The sequence below is a fragment of the Zootoca vivipara genome, chromosome 2 (assembly GCF_963506605.1).
Source record: "Zootoca vivipara chromosome 2, rZooViv1.1, whole genome shotgun sequence".
NCBI classification, from domain to species: Eukaryota; Metazoa; Chordata; class Lepidosauria; order Squamata; family Lacertidae; genus Zootoca; species Zootoca vivipara.
The window spans coordinates 88,518,578-88,538,075 of NC_083277.1; the positions used below are offsets into that span (position 1 = coordinate 88,518,578).

The window sequence follows — 19,498 nt, forward strand, 5'->3', positions numbered from 1 at the left end:
AATATATATTTAAAAACCCTCTCTGCTGAAAATGAATCAACTTGACCTTTCTGGCAATTGACAACCTCATGAGAGGCTTAGAGTTACATATGTTGGATGTGGTTCTTTGCATTCCAGTGTCTCATAACTTCTGTGATCCCATCCTACGACTTGAATGAAACACTCTTTCTTTTGTGTTACCATTCCAGTTTTCATGGATGTTCATTTTTCTCCCTGCCAAAAAATAAAATAAAAATTCTGCTTGTTGCCATTGTGGGGGATGAGTGTTCAGTGGTGGTGGGGGATGAGTGTTCAGACCCCTGGGCTCTCACTTGTGGGGTGCCTCAGGGTTCTGTCCTCTCCCCCATGCTTTTTAACATCTACATGCAGCCGCAGGGAGAGATCATCAGGGGGTTTGGGCTGGGTGTTCATCAGTATGCGGATGATACCCAGCTCTACCTCTCTTTCAAATCAGAACCAGTGAAGGCAGTGAAGGTCCTGTGTGAGTGCCTGGAGGCAGTTGGAGGATGGATGGTGGCTAACAGATTGAGGTTGAATCCTGACAAGACAGAAGTACTGTTCGTGGGGGACAGGAGGCGGGCAGGTGTGGACGATTCCCTGGTTCTGAATGGGGTAACTGTGCCCCTGAAGGACCAGGTGTGCAGCCTGGGAGTCATTTTGGACTCACAGCTGTCCATGGAGGTGCAGGTCAATTTTGTATCCAGGGCAGCTGTTTATCAGCTCCATCTGGTACACAGGCTGAGACCCTACCTGCCTGCAGACTATCTAGCAAGAGTGGTGCATGCTCTAGTTATCTCCCGCTTGGACTACTGCAATGCGCTCTACATGGGGCTACCCTTGAAGGTGACTCGGAAACTACAACTAATCCAGAATGCGGCAGCTAGACTGCTTACTGGGAGCGGCCGCCGAGACCACATAACACCGGTCTTGAAAGATCTACATTGGCTCCCAGTACGTTTCCGAGTACAATTCAAAGTGTTGGTGCTGACCTTTAAAGCCCTAAATGGCCTCGGTCCATTTGGTCTCCACCTCCAAATGGTCTCTACCTCCAAATGGTCTCCACCTCCATCATTCTGCCTGGACACTGAGGTCCAGCACCAAGGGCCTTCTGGCGGTTCCCTCATTGCGAGAAGCCAAGTTGCAGGGAACTAGGCAGAGGGCCTTCTCAGTGGTGGCGCCTGCCCTGTGGAACGCCCTCCCAACAGATGTCAGAGGAAAACAACTACCAGACTTTTAGAAGACATCTGAAGGCAGCCTGGTTCAGGGAGGCTTTTAATGGTTAATAGATTACTGTGTTTTATTTTTCTGTTGGAAGCCGCCCAGAGTGGCTGGGGAAACCCAGTCAGATGGGTGGGGTATAAATAAATAAATAAATAAATAAATAAATAAATAAATAAATAAATAATTATTATTATTATTATTATTATTATTATTATTATTATTATTATTTAATAAGAGCAACTGCAGTGCTCTTATTCTCTGTTAGCATTACCAGCAAGGGCACTTATTTTTCTGTGGTGTTCCTATTCAGGTTGTGACCAATTTCTGGCTACATTTGGATGATCATATCTATACCTAAGGAAGCAAAGTTATGAGCAAGCCTCTTGCCCACACACCCAGCACCTTTGTTCCTTTTTCAGGGAGCCATAATTTAAACCAGGAAGTATCTAATCTTAGCTTTCGTTTTTATCCATCCTGGGAAACTCTGGTTACTAGCATCAGAACAAGCCAGGGTATTCAACTATGAATTGAAGTTTGTTTACTATCCTGGCTTGATCCAAGGTTTTCCTGGTTCAGACCTAACAGGAAACTGTAGTTAGTTAGAAGCTTCCTCATTTAATTATAGCTTGTACCAGAGGGAGGGGCAAGAAAGGAGGAAAAGGCTCATTCATATCTTGGCTTATTAAACTGAGATATGATTGTCTGAACCAGCTCAATGGTTTTTCAGTCTTCATATTACAGAATCACCTTTGACTGCTGGACGCCTTGACTTCTTTGTGCATGTGCATTCTATCTGGCTATCAGGTCAGATTTATACCAATTGATAGGTATTTTGTAGTGTTTCAAGCTATACCCTGGAAAAGTGAAACAAATCCAAATGCATTGTCAGCGCAGCTACAACAGAAAAGATATACAGTGGTACCTCTGGTTATGAACTTAATTTGTTCTGGAGGTCCATTCGTAACCTGAAACTGTTCTTAACTTGAGGTACCACTTTAGCTAATGGGGCCTCCTGCTGCCGCTGCGCCGCTGGCACACGATTTCTGTTCTCATCCTGAGGTAAAGTTCTTAACCTGAGGTACTACTTCCAGGTTAGTGGAGTTTGTAACCCGAAGTGTTTGTAACCCAAGGTGTTTGTAACCTGAGATACCACTGTACCTTTGACTGTCCCAGTTGTCTGTTGGGCAGTGCCTATTGCAAGTTCACACATGCCCTTAATCTGGGTAGCTTTTTCTGCCCGATTGAGCCTATTAACACAAGTAGGTGACTTGGGCTGTGCACAGCGTCCCCACTCACAGTGTCCCCCTTCCCCGCCTTACCATGTCCTTGGCCTTACTGTTTTGGTTGGGTATGGCGTGAATAAGGCTTCCATCTGTGTTCACTTGAACATGTGGCACAGTTCAAGCGAACGCATGCAAAGAGCCCCCTTTATACCTTCTTCACTCTGCATGGGACAATTGGAAACAGTGAAGATGTGGCCAGTGCATGGGGTGATTTTTTGGGACAGGGGTGGCATGTGCAGCCCCCTGCCTTCTGCTTGTATTAATATTTCTTGCATGGGTATATTTCAAAAGTTGTTTTTTTAAAAAAAGTGTTTATCTTATATATATGGAAGTATTTTTGCTCATCCACCCAAGCCGTTGTGTGGTTCTATAGAAAGGAGGCAAGTCTAACCTCTCCTCCACATTTCTGAGAACATTTAGTTAAAAACACATTTTTCTTTGGACTGTGTGTTCTTTCCCCATCTACCTCCAACACTAGGGCAAGCATCTTTGTTTCAAAAAGAGAGAAGCAGGCGCTTCCTCTCCCCTGGCAGGAAAACGGTGACATTTGAACAAGGCTTCCCCTCTTTTTTTCCTTCAATGCAGGGCCATCTTAAGCACCTTTGGCACCCTGGCGCTGTGGTGCGACGGATCCCTCCGGCGCCCCCCGGTGCCCCGTTTTCCAGCGTGACGGGCGGGTGGCCGGGCTCAGTGTGCACAGCAGGCGGGTGGCCGGGCTTAGCGTGCAGCGCTGGTGCCGATGGCGCTGCTGCGCGGCGGAGCGGCTGGCGGGTGGGCGCAGCTGCGTGGTGCCCCCCCGGTGGGCCGGCGCCATGGCACCCTGTGCCACCCAGCCTGGCCGTAGAACCGGCCCTGCTTCAATGAGTGAGGTTATCAAGGTACCCCACAACAGAAGTGGATTTAGTGCCACCATAGCAATAAGGAGATAGGCACCTGTACATCCTTGATTTTGTCCTGGTGTTATTAGAAGAATCACACACAAATGTCCCAAGTCCCCTTACAGGGCCAAGAGATTCATAGCTTAAAATAATTGTACGCAATAACTTGATCATCCTTTCCCTCCCAATTTTTGTGAGCGCTTGCAGATTATATTTTAAATGTCCCCTACAGCTACTTGATAGTGCTTTCTGTTTGTCAAGTACACTGTCAACAACACAGTAAGGGCATTTAAGGAGGTCTTTTTGGTCGCTCTTTAACTGGGAAGCTTCATCAAAGCTCAAACCCGCTAATCTCTCTAAACCATTGAGAACTTTGCATTTTGGCATATGTTATGGTATATGTTTCTTGTCCCAAGATGAAGCAGTTGGGTGGATTATGAATTTAAATAAATGCTTTCTGTCAGGCTTCATGAATTAAATTAGTGAATTATGGATCCAGAGAGGAATAATTTTCAGTTGCGCTTTTAAAAAAATATGCATTGAAGTGCAACATCTGAATATTAGTCTAACCATACCACTTAAAGACAATGATTTTATTATTAATATCGTTTTTTCTCCATTGTGTCCATTAGCTTCACTGGGACTTTGTGTACTTCTGGCATAGGCTGTTGTGTAAAATTTGGTTTTCCATTGTAAGATCCCTTGTTGTTGTTGTTGTTGTCGTTTAGTCGTGTCCGACTCTTCGTGACCCCATGGACCATAGCACGCCAGGCACTCCTGTCTTGCACTGCCTCCCGTAGTTTGGTCAAACTCATGTTGGTAGCTTCGAGAACACTGTCCAACCATATCGTCCTCTGTCGTCCCCTTCGCCTAGTGCCCTTCCCTTAAGATCCCTTAGGCAGCTTTAACTCATTTAATGATATCCGGTCCAAGTTAGAAATGGTTTTATCAAGAGTTGCTACTTCATTTCACCCAAAAGTGAAATGATAAGACAAACATTGAGGTTCCTATTTGGGTGAAACATTTGAGGAATTTCCACAGAGGCAAACATTTTTAGTGAAGTGGTTGCCTTTTGAATTTCATCACTAAAGTGAAATTGCAAGGCAAACATGAAGGTTCCTGTTTAAGAAGGAACATCCAAACAATTTTGAGGGTAGTAAGATTTAAACTGCAATCCTAGCCCCACTTAAATAAAACAAGCAGGCATGCAAGGTTTGGTGATCAGAGATCCTGTCTTGCTTAGAGTCTGCTTCCTATATATTGCAGCGACTTTCAACCACACAAAATCTCTTATACATAGGGATTGGAAAAGAGATATTGCGGAGTTCATATGGAACGGGAAAAAACCCCGGATAAAATATAAGATCCTGATAGATCATAAGGACATAGGGGGATATGGCCTCCCAGACTTGGAAATTTTTCACGACTCAGCGGCATTAGTTTGGATTAAAGAATGGGTAGTCTTAAAAAATTCGGATGTATTAGATCTAGAAGGTGATGGGCTAGGACATGGCTGGCATTATTATATGATGAAAGATAGGATAGACAAGAAGAACTTTTTCATGTTCCATATTATCAGAAAGTCATTATTTAAAGTTTGGATAAAATATAGGAGATTCTTTGAATCAAAAACGCCTTGGTGGCTCTCCCCATTGTTTTGTATCTGTTTTGTCCAGTTGGGTTTTTCTTTTAATTGTTGTATATGTATAAATCAATAATAAACTTTATTTTTATTCAAAAAAAAAATCTCTTATACATCTGCGTTCTATGACATCTCCTGGTTAAAGCGAGCATTACATTCAGCAAGCACCTAAGCCAGCTGTGTTGCATTTATGCAGCTTTTGTTTACATGCACCCGTGTTCCTGAACTGCTTTGCGCGTCCAATGTATTCCTCTTTCCTTTTTGTCAGATAAACTGTGTGACGTTCCCCCACCCTGACGCGATGCCAGAACAGCAGTTGCTGAAACCTTCTGAATGGAGCTACTGCGATTATTTCTGGGTAAGTGAGCAGCCACCCATATGCTCTTTACTGCAGCAACCGGGATTCATACAGTACGTAGCATATTGCTAAAATCTCTGTTAGCAAACATGTTAAAATCCAAGCTTGGAAGGAGGTGCATAAGATGTTGCAGAAGTTGCCCCCCCCTCCCCAACCTAATTACATTGCAGCCATATTATGCAAGACATGGGCTCCTATGTTGAGTCATATTCTGGGTCTTGTAACTCCTGAAGACAGCATCATACAAATCTAGGCAGCATGTATGTGCTCATGCACCATCTTCCTGATTTGCTTCCATCCCATCTGGTCCTTCCCTCTACAAATCCATCCTGTTAAAGTGTAGCCATTATTCCCCTTTCTTATCTTAAGCAGCAAGACCTTTCCAGAAAGGGGTCTGGGGTCCCCAGGATGCTGGGATGAGCTCTCTCAATAAGTCGATTGTTGATTGGTTGGCCTGGAGAGCTGGATAAGTAATAAGGTAGTAATAAATTATCTGAGTATGGGCTTTAGTTTTGGATTATACGCATCCTTTAGCTTTTGTAAGAACTGGAGTAGATATGTTTTAGAGAAATAAGAGAATCCCCTGCAACTTCAAATGTGATGATAACTTTGGAGAAGAATAGTATAAGGAACAAGGTGGCCAAGCTACTTGCACTGGACAAAACTCACGAGTAATCATCACTCGAGAACCCACAGCCGAATTGGACTGGAGCCCTGTTCTGTAATAAGTGCTTAGCATAATTCGGCTCCAACATGATTTGCTTCATTCAGACACAAATGGTTGAAAGGGGAAAGGGAATTTGCAAATATTATATAAGGGTAGGATGTAGTTTTCCTACACCCAGAATATTTGTGCTTGAGGGGCAGGTGTATTGGGTTTTTTTGGGGTGGTGGTGGTAAACAATAAAATTAGATGATTTAGACTTTCTTGATTTAAAAAAATGTGGTTGTCTTCGTAGAGAATGAGGGCAGACGGGAGTTGAATTGAATTCCATGCATCCGAGGAACCATTTTGTTTTCTCTTTTACATTTCATGTGATATTTCCTAGTGCATGCAAAACATTAGATGTACAGCATCAGAATACTCTTGCACAACTAGAGGTTGCCAAAAATGCTAATCTTACAGCATCCACTGTGCAATAATTTCCTGCAGGGATAACAAAGCAGTAGGAAAACAACAAGTAAGGGGGGGGGGGTGGATAGAAAAGAGGTAGGAACTGTCCAGGGAGCAAGGCTTGTGAGGTAGGCCCTGACGTGCCAAGAGGTATTTTGAGTAAGAGTCTGGGGAGAAGAAGCCTATATGCCAGTTCGTTAAAAAAAAATGTGGCTAGTTCTGACCTTGGTCTTTTGTCCCTGCCACAAGCATGGGTTGTTTTCTCCCTTATATTAATACTGTCAATTCTTATTAACTCAGAATCTGCTGCTGTTTAACTACCTGTTTCATATATGCCAGAGCAGCCTCTAGTGGCAATGATCTGGTATTTGCTGGAAATTCTGCTAGGTCTATTGAAGTCGTCTTTGAATATCCTCTAGCAGCTGTTGTATTGGTTGCATTAGGCAAAAATATCCTGAATAGAATTGCCAGCTTGTGACTTGGGGGGCGTTTGAGGTAATTCTTAGCCTACTTTCACATATCTGCTGTGTGCCGGAGCTGCTAAGTGCTTTGGCACATCTTCTGATGCCTCTAGTGTGGCATATATTCTAACTGCATGTTTCCTTTAGACTGATAAGAAGGATCCTCAAGGAAACAGCACCGTCTCGGGATTTGAAATTCTTCTTCAGAAACAACTGAAAGGAAAGCAAATGCAAAAGGAGATGGCAGAATTTATTCGGGAAAGGTAACTTGGAAATCCAGTTCTTCTCTTATCGGTTTGTGACTCCATTAGTGAGACACCTGCTTCTGTTAGTCCCTTAGTAAATAACTTGCTTTCACTTCAGCACACCTGGTCTTGAATATTTGGAAGGAGAATACTAGCATGGATGGGTTCCTTGGCCTGTTCTGTCTCGACTGCTTTATATTCCTACAGACTACCAGCAGTATCTTCTTCTCACTTTCATAAGCTCATTTATCTAAAACTTTGCAAATGGTGTCCAAACATGAACACACAGCATTTATATTCAGCAAAAGAATCAACAGCTAACAAGTTTTTCAGTTGGCATTGTGTATGGGGTTCTGGGCCAAATTCAACAATTTGTGGCTATGTTAGCACCATAGAAATGCTCAGTTTTAGAAACACATACATTCATTTTTGTGAAATTCATGGTAAAATAGAATATGATATCTGCTTTAGATGTTGTGGTTCACACAGAGAAGATGCTGTATGCCTGCAGAGTTACCTGCCCTCCTTCTCATGCTTTCTGACATGTACCTCTGCCCAGCACTTGTCCACAAGCTTGTGACACTGTAGCAGCAACAACACTTCATACTTATATCTGTCATAGGTGGTTCAAAATAAACCAAGTGAGTTAGTGTGTATTTCTCCATAATAAGATGGTTTGAAATATTCAATTGCTGCAGTTGTTGTTTTTGTAAATTCATGAACAGTAAGAAGCTATTGAAGTGATGTACAATAAGGTAATATGGGATAAAATACCAAAGATACTGAGTCTTAAAAACAATGAAGCCATTTTTAAAACTTGTTCAGTCAGTATTCCAGTAAATGTTCCAGTAAATGACTGGGTCACACTTCAAGGAAAGTCTTCTTAAATAAGAAGGCAGTAATAGCCACCCAGACATCAAGTAGGTGCCTAGTTTCAGCTGGCAACTCATTCCAGAAGGATCAGTTAATGTGTCTGATCCAGTTTCCCAGCCATACAGTTCTATAGCTTGGATCCTATCTTTCCTTCTGTGAAAGGAACTGAATTCACCCTCATGGAATGGGACTTTTACATCTTCTGCAGCCTGTACCCATCAAAAACCTGCTCTTGGTGATTGGAAATGGTGTGGGAAATGTTGCAAATGGATTAGGGAGACAGTAGAAGTCCCTTATCATACACGAATGGAGGAGCAACATCTATATGCCCAGAGTTGCTCTTCTTAAATGGAAGGACTTCAGAGAAGGACCTTAGATCCAGTGAAGAGTTTGGCTGACAGAAGGTGGGGAGGTGATTTTTTTAAAAAAACATCCCTATACACACACACACACACACCTGGGACCCCTTCCATGCTATTCCAGAAAGTCCACCTACCCTCTAGAGTGGATCTGGAGAATTCACAAGGGCTGTATTGGGAAAGGGGGATGAGCAAAAATGACCCCCTCTAGTATTTTTCTGCAGGATTGTCATGTAAACAAACAAACAAAAAATGCTCACAGGATCTCTGTTTTCATCCCTGTGTCTCCAGAAGTCATAAAGCTCTGGTTGCAACCTAGCAAGGCATTTAATTTTTTCATATTGTTTGATATTAGTACAATCCCTGTATTTACCAAGGGTCCATTTTAATCTTCACTGTAGAGACTTAGGCATCATAGAAGTACAAATCCTCTTGAGTTCTCTCTACTTCATGATATTCAGTGACTTTAGCACGTCGGGGTGGGGGGTGGGGAGGAATCTCTCCTCACCCCATCCGTTCTGCCTCTGCTCTGCTAGAACATAGTTTAAATAACTGAAAATAAATGCAGGACATGAAAGAAGAAGGCGCGCGAGAGAAAGATATTATTTATAGCTGCTCATTATTTATAACTACTCTTAGAAGAAAAAGAGCACTGTTATAAATAGCTTTCCAAATAATAATAATAGGATGGATATTTACTTCTCTATGATTTGCAATGGAGAACTGGAACACTGTGTTCCAAGAGTGGACTTTGCCTGGTCAGAGGACAATGAAGGCGCCACTACCATTAACCCATTTCAATTGGACAGTGGTGAATTGGTAGGAAAACATTATCTTGTGCCAGTGGAAAATCTTAAGCATAAGGACAAGTGGTAATCCTTTTGACAGAGTATACGTCTTCAACAAATCCACACAGCTCTTGAACAGAGAAAGTAACCTTCGGCACAAAAAGGCAAATATATAAATATGTGTCCATAAATACATTACATAGCCATATTGCATATTTTCCATGGAAATGGGAGAGCAGAGGCCATTCACAGCTTTACAAAAGAAACAGGAATTTACATGGATTGATATCGTTCTCACCTCTTCTTGGAAAATGTCTTTATCAAGGGGGAAACTTGGACAAGCCCCTTTGATGAGCTGCAGCATGAAAGTTTTTTTTCCCCAAGCAGTTTTTTTTCAAATAGTACAACTCTGTTTTTGCTTGACACGGAAATGTTTGGTTTGGATTGGTGGTTTAAAAAGAAAAGAAAAGAAAACAATAGCAGTTTATGCACCTGTCTTTTTGTCAGTGTCTTTTCTATGGGTGTATTTGACACACACCCCTGCTTGGGAGACTATTCACTGCTCCCCACAGTGTTGTTGTTTTTTTGAGATGTGTGTGTAGGTATTTCAAATAGAAGTGATTTTAGCATAGTGCAGAGGTGGCTCCACAGACCAGAGCTGCATCCGCATCTGCCTTGAAAGGTGGATGGGGCTGCCCACCTGTCAGTCATGTAATGTAACAAATGACATCAAGTGTTTTTGTGCTTTGAAGTCCTGAAATCAGGAAAAAAAGCCTTCCTTTTAGCAGTTCCTTCCTGTTTGTGAGGTGCTTTGAAGCCCTGACTTTGGCCCTTCAAAGAGCAGCCTTGGATGCACTCAGTACTTTTTTCTGTAGGTACTCACGGGTACAGAGTATTGGCATCTTTATTTTTCAAATGTTAAAAGTGAAAAAACACTGGGTGCACTAGAGAGTTTCCTGCAGGGAGGAGTTCTCTCACACATCCAGACCAAGCTGGACTGAGCTCCCCACGTATAATTCAATGTATATGGGGTTCAGCACTGAGTTTGGATGCACAACAGAGTTTCTTGCAAGGGGTGCCTTTGCCTATGGGAATTTCATGGAGGAGATGGTATGGCCAGGAGGAAAGGGGGGGAGCCTGAGGATTTGGAGCTAAAGGAGTCTGTGAATGGTCCCAGTAGGGTGGAGTTGGGGCCTCAAGAAGTTTCTGATGCCAAGGGAAGGCTAGGAGACCTGGAAGGGGAAGATTCAGACCCTGAGGAAGACCAAGCAGATTGTCAAAGGGCTACTTGTTCATCACACCTCATTTATCAGCCTGTTTGTATTGATGGGGCTATGTAGAACAATGGAATATCTCACTATGAGGAGTAGCATAGAAAGATCCTCTTGCAGGTGGATCCTCTTGCATCAGAAATACATTTTTTGACTTAAAAGAAAACTGAAATCATGCTTTGGCTTCTGGTAAGAGCTGGACTAGATTCAGCTGTTTCGACAAGTCGGACAGAGCTGTCCAACCTCGTTCCACATACCAGGGAGGTGGAGCTGCTTTGTCCCGTTACACACAACCTATTCTTTCCATCATCACAGATATATGGGGTTAATATATGAGTATTACCTTGGTGAGGATTTTCAGTAATGACTACTCAGCTTGTTGGGTTTTGCAAGTTGAGTTATACAATGTGTGAAAACATCTATTGTAATGTGAGATACTGTTCTTCTAAATGATATGTTTCTGCTGGTGTTCTTCTTTTCTCCAGGATAAAGATTGAGGAAGAATATGCCAAGAACTTGTCCAAACTATCACAAAACTCATTGGCTGCCCAGGAAGAAGGGTAAGGTCATATTCTTACCATTGTGAGAGTGGATGAAATCCCATGTAGCTATAAAACCTGTGCCTTTACTTAAACCATTTCCTGGTTTCTGCCTGGGATCGACACTGGACCCTGGGTCCATCCCGTCTGGTTTCTTACTTTGGGAATCAGCACAAGAATGAAAGGTGGTAATTTGTACTCTGAGGGGGAAGAAGAGGATCAGTTGCTCACCTATTGATTGAAAAAAAGAAAAGAAAAAAAGTGTATTGATACTTCAGTAATATGTTAAGTGTTTGGAAGTTAGAAGAGAAAGTAAGGATCCTAGAGAAATGTACCTCTTCTCTTTCCATGGAAGTTTCAATCCAGCACAGCAGTATAGCAGGCCAGCTGTCAAGTAGCAGTAAGCCATGGTTAATGACTTATTGAGATAGAGCAGTGCACCCTGCCTGGTGACTCCTGCTTTGTGCCTCACCAGTGGGAACAACCAGCCATGAATCATTGGCTTGTTGTTAGGTCCAAACTGGGATTGTGTTTTGTTTCTCTTGAATAAACCAGATCAGCAAGCCAACAACAAACAATGGCTTTATGCCGACGAATAGTCATGGTTTGTTAGAGTGAAACAAACCACATCTCAGGTTGAGGCTTCATGGCTTGTTTCTCCCACTAGGGGACAAGCTGGAGTGGAAGCGATTGGGCAATGTGCTCTACCACACTGTTCAGTCCAAATAAGCCTTTAACCGTGCCTTACTGTTATTTGCAAATGAGGTCAATGAGCATATATAATGCAGCCTTTTGATACGTTTCATTTTTCTTGCGATGGGGATTTGACCACATGTTTTAAGTCCTTTCCAACTCAAAAATGTGATTCGCATTTTATTTTAAGTCTTTGCAGTTCCATCTATTCTAGATTCGCCTAGCATCTGATGAGGTGGACTCTAGTCTGCAAAAATATATCCCAAAATAAATGTTAGTCTTTAAATAAATTTGTTCATCTAAGGAGTCTCTACGGACCCTTTGATGTTTCTTGCCACAGAGTATAATTGAATCGCAAACATCTGATAACTTAGTTTGCTCCCTTAACAAATTCCTTGTTCCTTTTAATGTTTGTGTCCTCCTGGAGGAGAGTATATTGATTGCAGGAATTCACAGTTTATTCATTTTCTACTCTGGAGGACAAGAGGAATTTTAATGGGACATGCCTGCATACCAAATAGTGAATTGGGTTTCTGCTTGGATGCATTTAATTCCTGGGTCCAAAAGAGATGTAGGCAAAATAATTCCTGTATTGTACAAAAACTTTGGATTTCAGCATGTCCGTCTATGGTATTAAGATGGCTTTCTGACACTTGCACACTGTCCAGTATCATTTGCTTACCCTGTATGTTTCTTCTGTTTCAGTGGCTATGGAACTTATTTAAATTTTGTGATATGGGGGTGGGGGTGGGGACACGGACATATGGCAAGGCAGATTAACTTTCTTCGTCACCTGGCATTCATTACATTTATATCCTGTCTTTTTCAATGATGGAACTCTCGTAAACTTCTAGCTCATTGCCTAAACTGATAGCCATTATGTTATTATACCTTCCACTAGACTACCAGTAATTCTCACAAGTTATTGAACACTTTGCTTGGAGGAGCTACTAAGAGTTTGGAAGACATGTTTGAAAAGGCTGTTAAAAGAAATCACATTGTTTATTTTCTGTCACCTGAGAAAATTAATTCAATTTTCTGTGTTGTCATGGGCTCATTTCAATTGTTTGACATTTTGAGGCTTAAAAAACAAACAAACAACTCATCCAAATGGCTCCTCATTAGGTAAAACCTTCCTAAATGTAATTGGGATCTGATGGGAGACACTCTGGATCTAATCAACATTTTATGGCTACTCTACATATTATGCTTCAATTTATGGTTAAGCTATCCCATTTGGTATTTAAAAAGTATCAAATTACACACTCGAATCAGTAGCTGAAGAAGTCATTAGTTACCTCTGCTGAATTATTATTATAACTACAAGTAAGAGCGCAGGTAGAAAAGTTGCTAGTTTGTCTCAAATGAATGGTAATTATGAGCCTAAACAGCACTAAGGGATTGTGAGTGTAATTTATTCCAGGGGGTGGATGGGGGGAATGGGATGAGATTTTGCTGAAAATAATTATGCTCATCTTCCTTCCCCCGAATGTGAAGCTGAACATGAGTCTAGAGAGAAAAGTTATGTAAGATAATTTACATTTTTGTCTTTTGAGTTCAGCACTCTGAAATGCCGCTGTTCCCATTGTGTGTAGTATTTGGAATGCTACTGCTAACAGAAACGTACGTTTGTAATGATGAGAATTAGATGCTAATGAATGAGTAGATTTCTTACCCATCACATATGTTTCAGGACGCTGGGAGAGTCTTGGTCTCAGCTGAAGAAAAGCTTGGCTGATGAAGCAGAGGTTCACCTCAAGTTTTCCTCCAAGGTAATCACTTCATAAGGAATCTTCTGTGTGGGGTTGAGACCAGCAGAAGATGTTTTCTGGAAACTGGGGTGCAGTTTTACATAAAAGCTGCATTTGCAGGATTTTCATGGGTAAACTGGGTAAGATGTCTAAGGAACAGAAGGATCCCAGTGAGTTGCTTTTTCCCAAAATCAGAAGCTATTTAAGCAAATGACTGCTGTGGTCCTCTAATGCTGGATAATAGGAAGCTGCCTTCCATCAGGCCAGACTGTTGTTTGCTCTGGCTGGCAGTGGTCTCTTAAATAATCTGTTCTGCGGTCCTTTTTTTGTAAAGTGGGGATGCCTAGGTTTGAACTTTGAACCTTTTGCACTCAAAGCATGTCCTCTGCCTTTGATCTGTGCTCCCTTCATTGATTCCTAAGAAAGCACCACATGCAAACTTTAGGCATGAACCAGCCAAAGGTTTTATTATTTATTAAATATTTTCCGTTTTCAAAAGTTTACAAATACACATCTTACAGTCTTGTACTTCCAATACAAATACATGTCAGGCTCCCCCCCCCTTGTGGTTTCTTATTTAAATTTTTAACACTGCATTTTCCACTTTACTCCATCTTTGAATTGTTCTACAATTAATCTTAATTATACTTTTAACTGCTTGATTTAAGTTAACCCTACCAATGCACTTAGTTGCATACCATGATTTTTCAAATATTCCACAAATATTCCCCACTCCTTAATAATAATAAAAGTTTCTCTTGGTTTCTTGGCACACCCGTTAATTTTGCCATTTCGGCATAATCCATCAGTTTAGTCAGCCACTCTTTCTTAGTTGGAACAGCATCCTCTTTCCATATCTGGGCAAATACCATTCTTGAACCAGCCAAAGTTAATCCTTTTCAAGTCCCATGAGTCAAGTCCCATGGAAGAGATTAAAGCATTAAAATAGTGAGATTTGAAAGCATTTATCACTGAATTGCACTTTCGATTAAAAATAATAAGCATCCTTATTCAAAGGTTAGCAGCTTAGAAATAAGCAGAAAAATAGAAATTGTGGAATTACCACTTAATGGGTGCATATCCTCTGACAGAGACAAGTTCTGCAGATAACTTTTTCCCGTTTTCATCTGATAAATGTGCCAGTTTCCTTGGAATCACAACGCTCAAGGCTGCAAGCTCAGTTAATGTGGGTGGAGTTTAGTGTATGAGTTGTGTGAGTACTGCGCAATATGTGTGCTGGGGCGGTATTCAGTTTGAAAATCTGGGATGGGTAGAAATTAACTACCTTCAATGCTATCACAGCACTGCTTTAGAAAGAAAACTATTAGTTCAAGTGACCTTTTTTCATCAGTCTGTGCCTGGAAGGAATCCACAGCAGTCCCAAGACTATTGATTTAGCTGAATAACTGCCCTTCTCATGATCAAGTTGTTAAGAGATTAGACAGCAGACAAATTTTGCCTGTTTCGTGGTTTCAGTTGTTGCAGACATGTTGAATAAACCTGAAATATATACTGAGTCAGTGTTTGGCTGGGTATGTAGTACACATGCATCTAAGTCATGACTTGGGGTGGAAATGTCCTTCCCCTAATTGCCTTTTTCGTTCCTGCAGTTGGTTGAGACAGTACTTTGCAGTACTGTCAGACAGTTGAGACAGTACTTTGCAGACAGTACTGATATCGTTGTGTTTGAGAGCCAAAACAGATGTGACCGGGAAATCCATGGTCAGATCTCCCAGCTTCCCCCCCTCTGTTAAATTGGGAGGTGCTGCATTTTGACTGGCACACTGTTGCTGAGTGGAAAGGGTATTTAGCACCTTATTTTTGAACATGCCCCCCCACACCTGCACTTGCTAGTCCTGTTTGTGGAAATACAATACTGTTACAAGCATCTGTATTTTTCTCTGAGAGGGGATAATAGCAGTTTCAAGGAGGAGATTTCAATCGGGAATACAGAACTTGGAGACAGGGCTAAAAATACTTTCTCCCCCGGTGCTGTTACTATTCCAATTGATTTTTTGAAGTATAGTGCTTCTGGCATCCTGGGATCACCAGATGCTGCGGAAGAGAAAATATTTTTAATTGTAATTGGGGTTTTTTTAAAAAAAATTCCTATATTGTTCCATAATGGATGTATTTGCCAGCACGGACTCCTTCAGAAGGATGGGTGGGATTCAACTTGAATGAATGAATGAATGAACAAATAAATAAAAATAGAGTGTGTCGCCCACACTACGCAAACTGGGAGTTTCCTATGCCACACACCTTGAAGAAGTGTGCATGCACACGAAAGCTCATACCAATGACAAACTTAGTTGGTCTCTAAGGTGCTGCTGGAAGAAATTTTTTTACCTTGAAAGAATTATGGCCAAAATAGAGGTGTATCAATGATCAGCCATTAATCCTTCCTCAACCAAATTTCCCGTGCCCTTTGTTTCAGCTCCAGGCAGAGGTGGAGAAACCCCTTCTCAACTTCCGAGAAAACTTCAAAAAAGACATGAAGAAGTATGACCATCACATTGCTGACCTGAGGAAGCAGCTGGTTAGTCGGTATGCATCCGTGGAAAAGGTAAGCCAAAGCAGTCAGTTGAGTTCATTTGAGGGGGTCAGTGGGCTGCCTGAAGGTTAGGGATAACTTGGCAATGCCACCTTCAGAAACAAATGGCGATAGCTTATGTTTCTTCCCCGGCCAAATCCATTTTGGTTTGAAGAAACAAGTGCATGTACCTGTAGTTCATGCAGCAACTTTTTAGCGTGCCCTGTATTAAGCCAAAGTAGCTGACTTCTCATATGAACATAATGTAGATATTATCTACTTGTGCACTTAAAGGTTGTTTGGTCCAGCATTCCTAATGATTTAATAGTTGCCACATCTGAAGAACTACTCTGAAGAGCACCTTTAATCTTTTCTGTGGTCCTAAAACTATCATACAGAAGAGGAAGAATTTCTGTGTCTCATAGTTTATGTTCCAGGTTCATGGCCTCCAACAAGGGCATATGTTCCATATTGCAGTGATTAATTCTGAAAAGGGGGAGGGAGGAATATGAAAAAGAGGAGGCAAATGGGTATTATTTTTCTGCTAAGGAGGAATTCATAGTTATTTCTTTTTGTTTCAAGGCCCGAAAAGCATTATCGGAGAGGCAAAAGGATTTAGAGATGAAAACACAGCAGTTGGAGATAAAACTTAGCAACAAGACAGAAGAGGAAATTAAGAAGGCTAGGCGGAAGTCCACCCAAGCTGGTGAGTGAGGAAAACATGTGTTAAGAAGACAGGGAACAGTGGTGTAAAAAAAAGTTAGATGGAACAGAGCCCCTGCTGTTTTAGCTAAGGAGAAAACTTAAGCTCAGGAAGCACTATTTTGTGAGAGAATAAAGAGAGCACAAATGCTGCCTGGCTCACTCCACTTCCCCAATGTAATGCCCTCCAGATGTTGTTGGACTACAACTTCCATCAGTCCTAGCCAGCATGGCTAATGGCCAAGGATGATAACAGTTGTGTTCCAACAACATCTGATGGACACTATGTTGAGGAAGGCTGACTAACTCCCTGAATCTTAACATTTGGTGTTGATCAGGACTGAATTCATAACAGTTCCTTCCTTCTGGTTAGATCACAAATATTTACTACAGACACCCCAAGGTTTAGGTGCTATTGATAAGTTCCAGGATTTACGGTAGCTTCTCTCCCCCCCCCCCCCCGGACCACTGTTACATACATCTGAAAGACGAGAGGAGGAAAAGTATGTAGAGCAATTAAGGAAAAGTGACCAATTATGCAGGTCTTTGGAATACTGGAAGAGTCAGACAGGAGTTTAGTATATCAAATTGGCAACACTCCTTGAAGCTGATTAGTTGAGTGATGTGACTTTCTGTGATAATATTTGTCCATTTCCTCTGTTTTATTGTATTTATGTTAAATATGTGACTAGCAGAAAGTAGCGGTGGAGATGCTCTTTACATTCAACACTTCGTGATTCCATGTAATTTGCATTTTATAAAAAACATACTCTCTGATTTGTACACTAGATGGCAGGAGAGATATTCACTACTACTTGACTCAAAAACCTTGCTTTAAAAATCATATGATTTAAAAACAGCATTAGCCTGGGTCTGCTTCTGCATTTGTTCTACTCGAAAACAATATTTGGGGTCTCAGGTAGTAGCAGCATTAGAATGATCCATACTGAAACTGATAAGAGCAGCAGCTTTTCCTGCTGCTTACCAGCATGCTGCAACATGAGGGTAGCAGTGAGGGCTAGGCAGGGGCGCTTGATTGGCTCTGCTCATGTGCCCCCACTGCTCTGACATCACTGCTGGCCTGCTGCACCTCCGCACCATTCTGGTACATGGCAGCAATTCTGCTGCAAGGAGATTAGGTATATGGTGCCACTTGTCCCTCCCTGACAGCTACTCCTGGCCAGTAAAGAGAGTTTAACAAAGGGAAGCCATAAAACAATCATGGATTGCCCATTTGACATAGCAAATAAATATCCAAACCTTGGGGCAAAAACTCCATTTTGTTTCATCACTGAACTGTACTTTTGTTTCTCAGTCCAATTGAAATTGAAATTTCAAAAAGTGGGGAACAATATTTTTCCCTTTGTTCCATGACACAGTTTCTGTGAATATTTTCATGACTCTTGGCCTCTGTGGCCAGGGAAACTTGGGGAGATTTCCTTGAAGGGAGAGGAGGACACACCTGGGAGGTAGGAAATCACTGAACTGGTTTGTTTCTCAGTGTTTGTCTTACAAAAATGCTCTGTTGTGAGGCATGCTGTCCAGCTGGATGAGCCCGCAGTATATGTTTGACAACTATGTTTCACTCCTGTTAAGGATGGAGAGATCACCACTCACTTCTCTCCTAATGAGTTTGGTTTAGCTACACTACATTCTCTTTGTTCTTAACACCTTGCATGTAGAAACTTGATAGATAACTGCACTTTCACTTCTAAGTACCCTTTAGGGTGAGCAAAAAAAAGTTACTTACTGTTCTTTGCTTTGCTTTGTGTGTTGCAGGAGATGACCTCATGCGCTGTGTGGATCTGTATAATCAAGCCCAGTCAAAGTGGTTTGAAGAAATGGTGACCACCTCTCTGGTATGTCATGTTGGGTCTCTCCATGTTATGTTTGCAAAACTTCAGTGATAAGTGCCCATCTGGTAAATGTTATCAAAAGTTCAGCCCATGCCTGATCTTGCCACAACATTCTCAGGTCCAGCTCTGAGTGGTTTCCAGCATATATAAAAACAAAGTAAAACATTAAATATTAAAAAGCTATCTTGGCAAATTCAGCATACATTGTGTACACAACAGTTTTCCTGTTCTGTGCATCATTGCAGTGGCCCCTGCATTCTGAGAGGGCTCATTACAGAGACTATCGATTGGGTATTCATAGTAGAGCTATAGTAGCAGGTAAAGCCCTCATCTGCTTCAACTCTTGTTTGAGCCATGCTCTCGTTTCAGATGGATTCTTTAGAGAACAATAGTGAAGTTCTTAGTCACTAAGAAATTCTTGGTGGTTCACATAAAGCAATCTCACCTTTCATTTGATGTTCAAGCCTTATCCCCTTTTAATGAAGATCTTTTATTATTTCCTTTCAGGAGCTTGAGAGGCTAGAGGTGGAGAGAGTGGAGATGATTCGGCAGCACCTTTGTCAATATACACAGTTGCGGCACGAGACAGATATGTTCAACCAAAGCGTGAGTCTGCTTGGCCTTTTCTCCTTTCTGAAACAACATTTCAGCTGGCCCTTGTAAACCTAAGGCCTTAGAGTTGCACTGAGCCCGCCAAACTCTTGCCCTCCAGTGTAGACAATGGCATAAGTACCACAGCTGACTTGAAAAAAAACAAAGGCTCTATTAAAACGCATTGCCCTCCTTGATGTAATGTCTGTGGTCTGCTCTTCTTTCAAAATGGTACCCTTGGAATAGCTCAAGGCCTAGTTGGAAATGTTGTTCTGAGCACAGTGGGGAGACAAACCTGAAGAACTGGGAGAAGGAGGTGGGGAAGTGGTTTAGTTTTGCT

The 19,498-nt window shown here is 41.8% G+C and overlaps 1 protein-coding gene across 2 annotated transcripts in view; it reads left to right on the forward strand.

The window, feature by feature from the left end:
• GAS7 (growth arrest specific 7) overlaps window positions 1-19,498 on the forward strand; it is a 142,687-nt gene that overhangs the window by 112,307 nt on the left and 10,882 nt on the right. For both annotated transcript variants that reach the window (XM_035104613.2, XM_035104614.2), the window contains exons 6-13: window positions 5,293-5,382; window positions 7,105-7,220; window positions 10,979-11,053; window positions 13,419-13,497; window positions 15,914-16,042; window positions 16,592-16,715; window positions 18,491-18,570; window positions 19,075-19,173. In XM_035104613.2, the coding sequence (XP_034960504.1) occupies window positions 5,293-5,382; window positions 7,105-7,220; window positions 10,979-11,053; window positions 13,419-13,497; window positions 15,914-16,042; window positions 16,592-16,715; window positions 18,491-18,570; window positions 19,075-19,173 (792 nt within the window). The remainder of the gene's footprint in view (window positions 1-5,292; window positions 5,383-7,104; window positions 7,221-10,978; window positions 11,054-13,418; window positions 13,498-15,913; window positions 16,043-16,591; window positions 16,716-18,490; window positions 18,571-19,074; window positions 19,174-19,498) is intronic.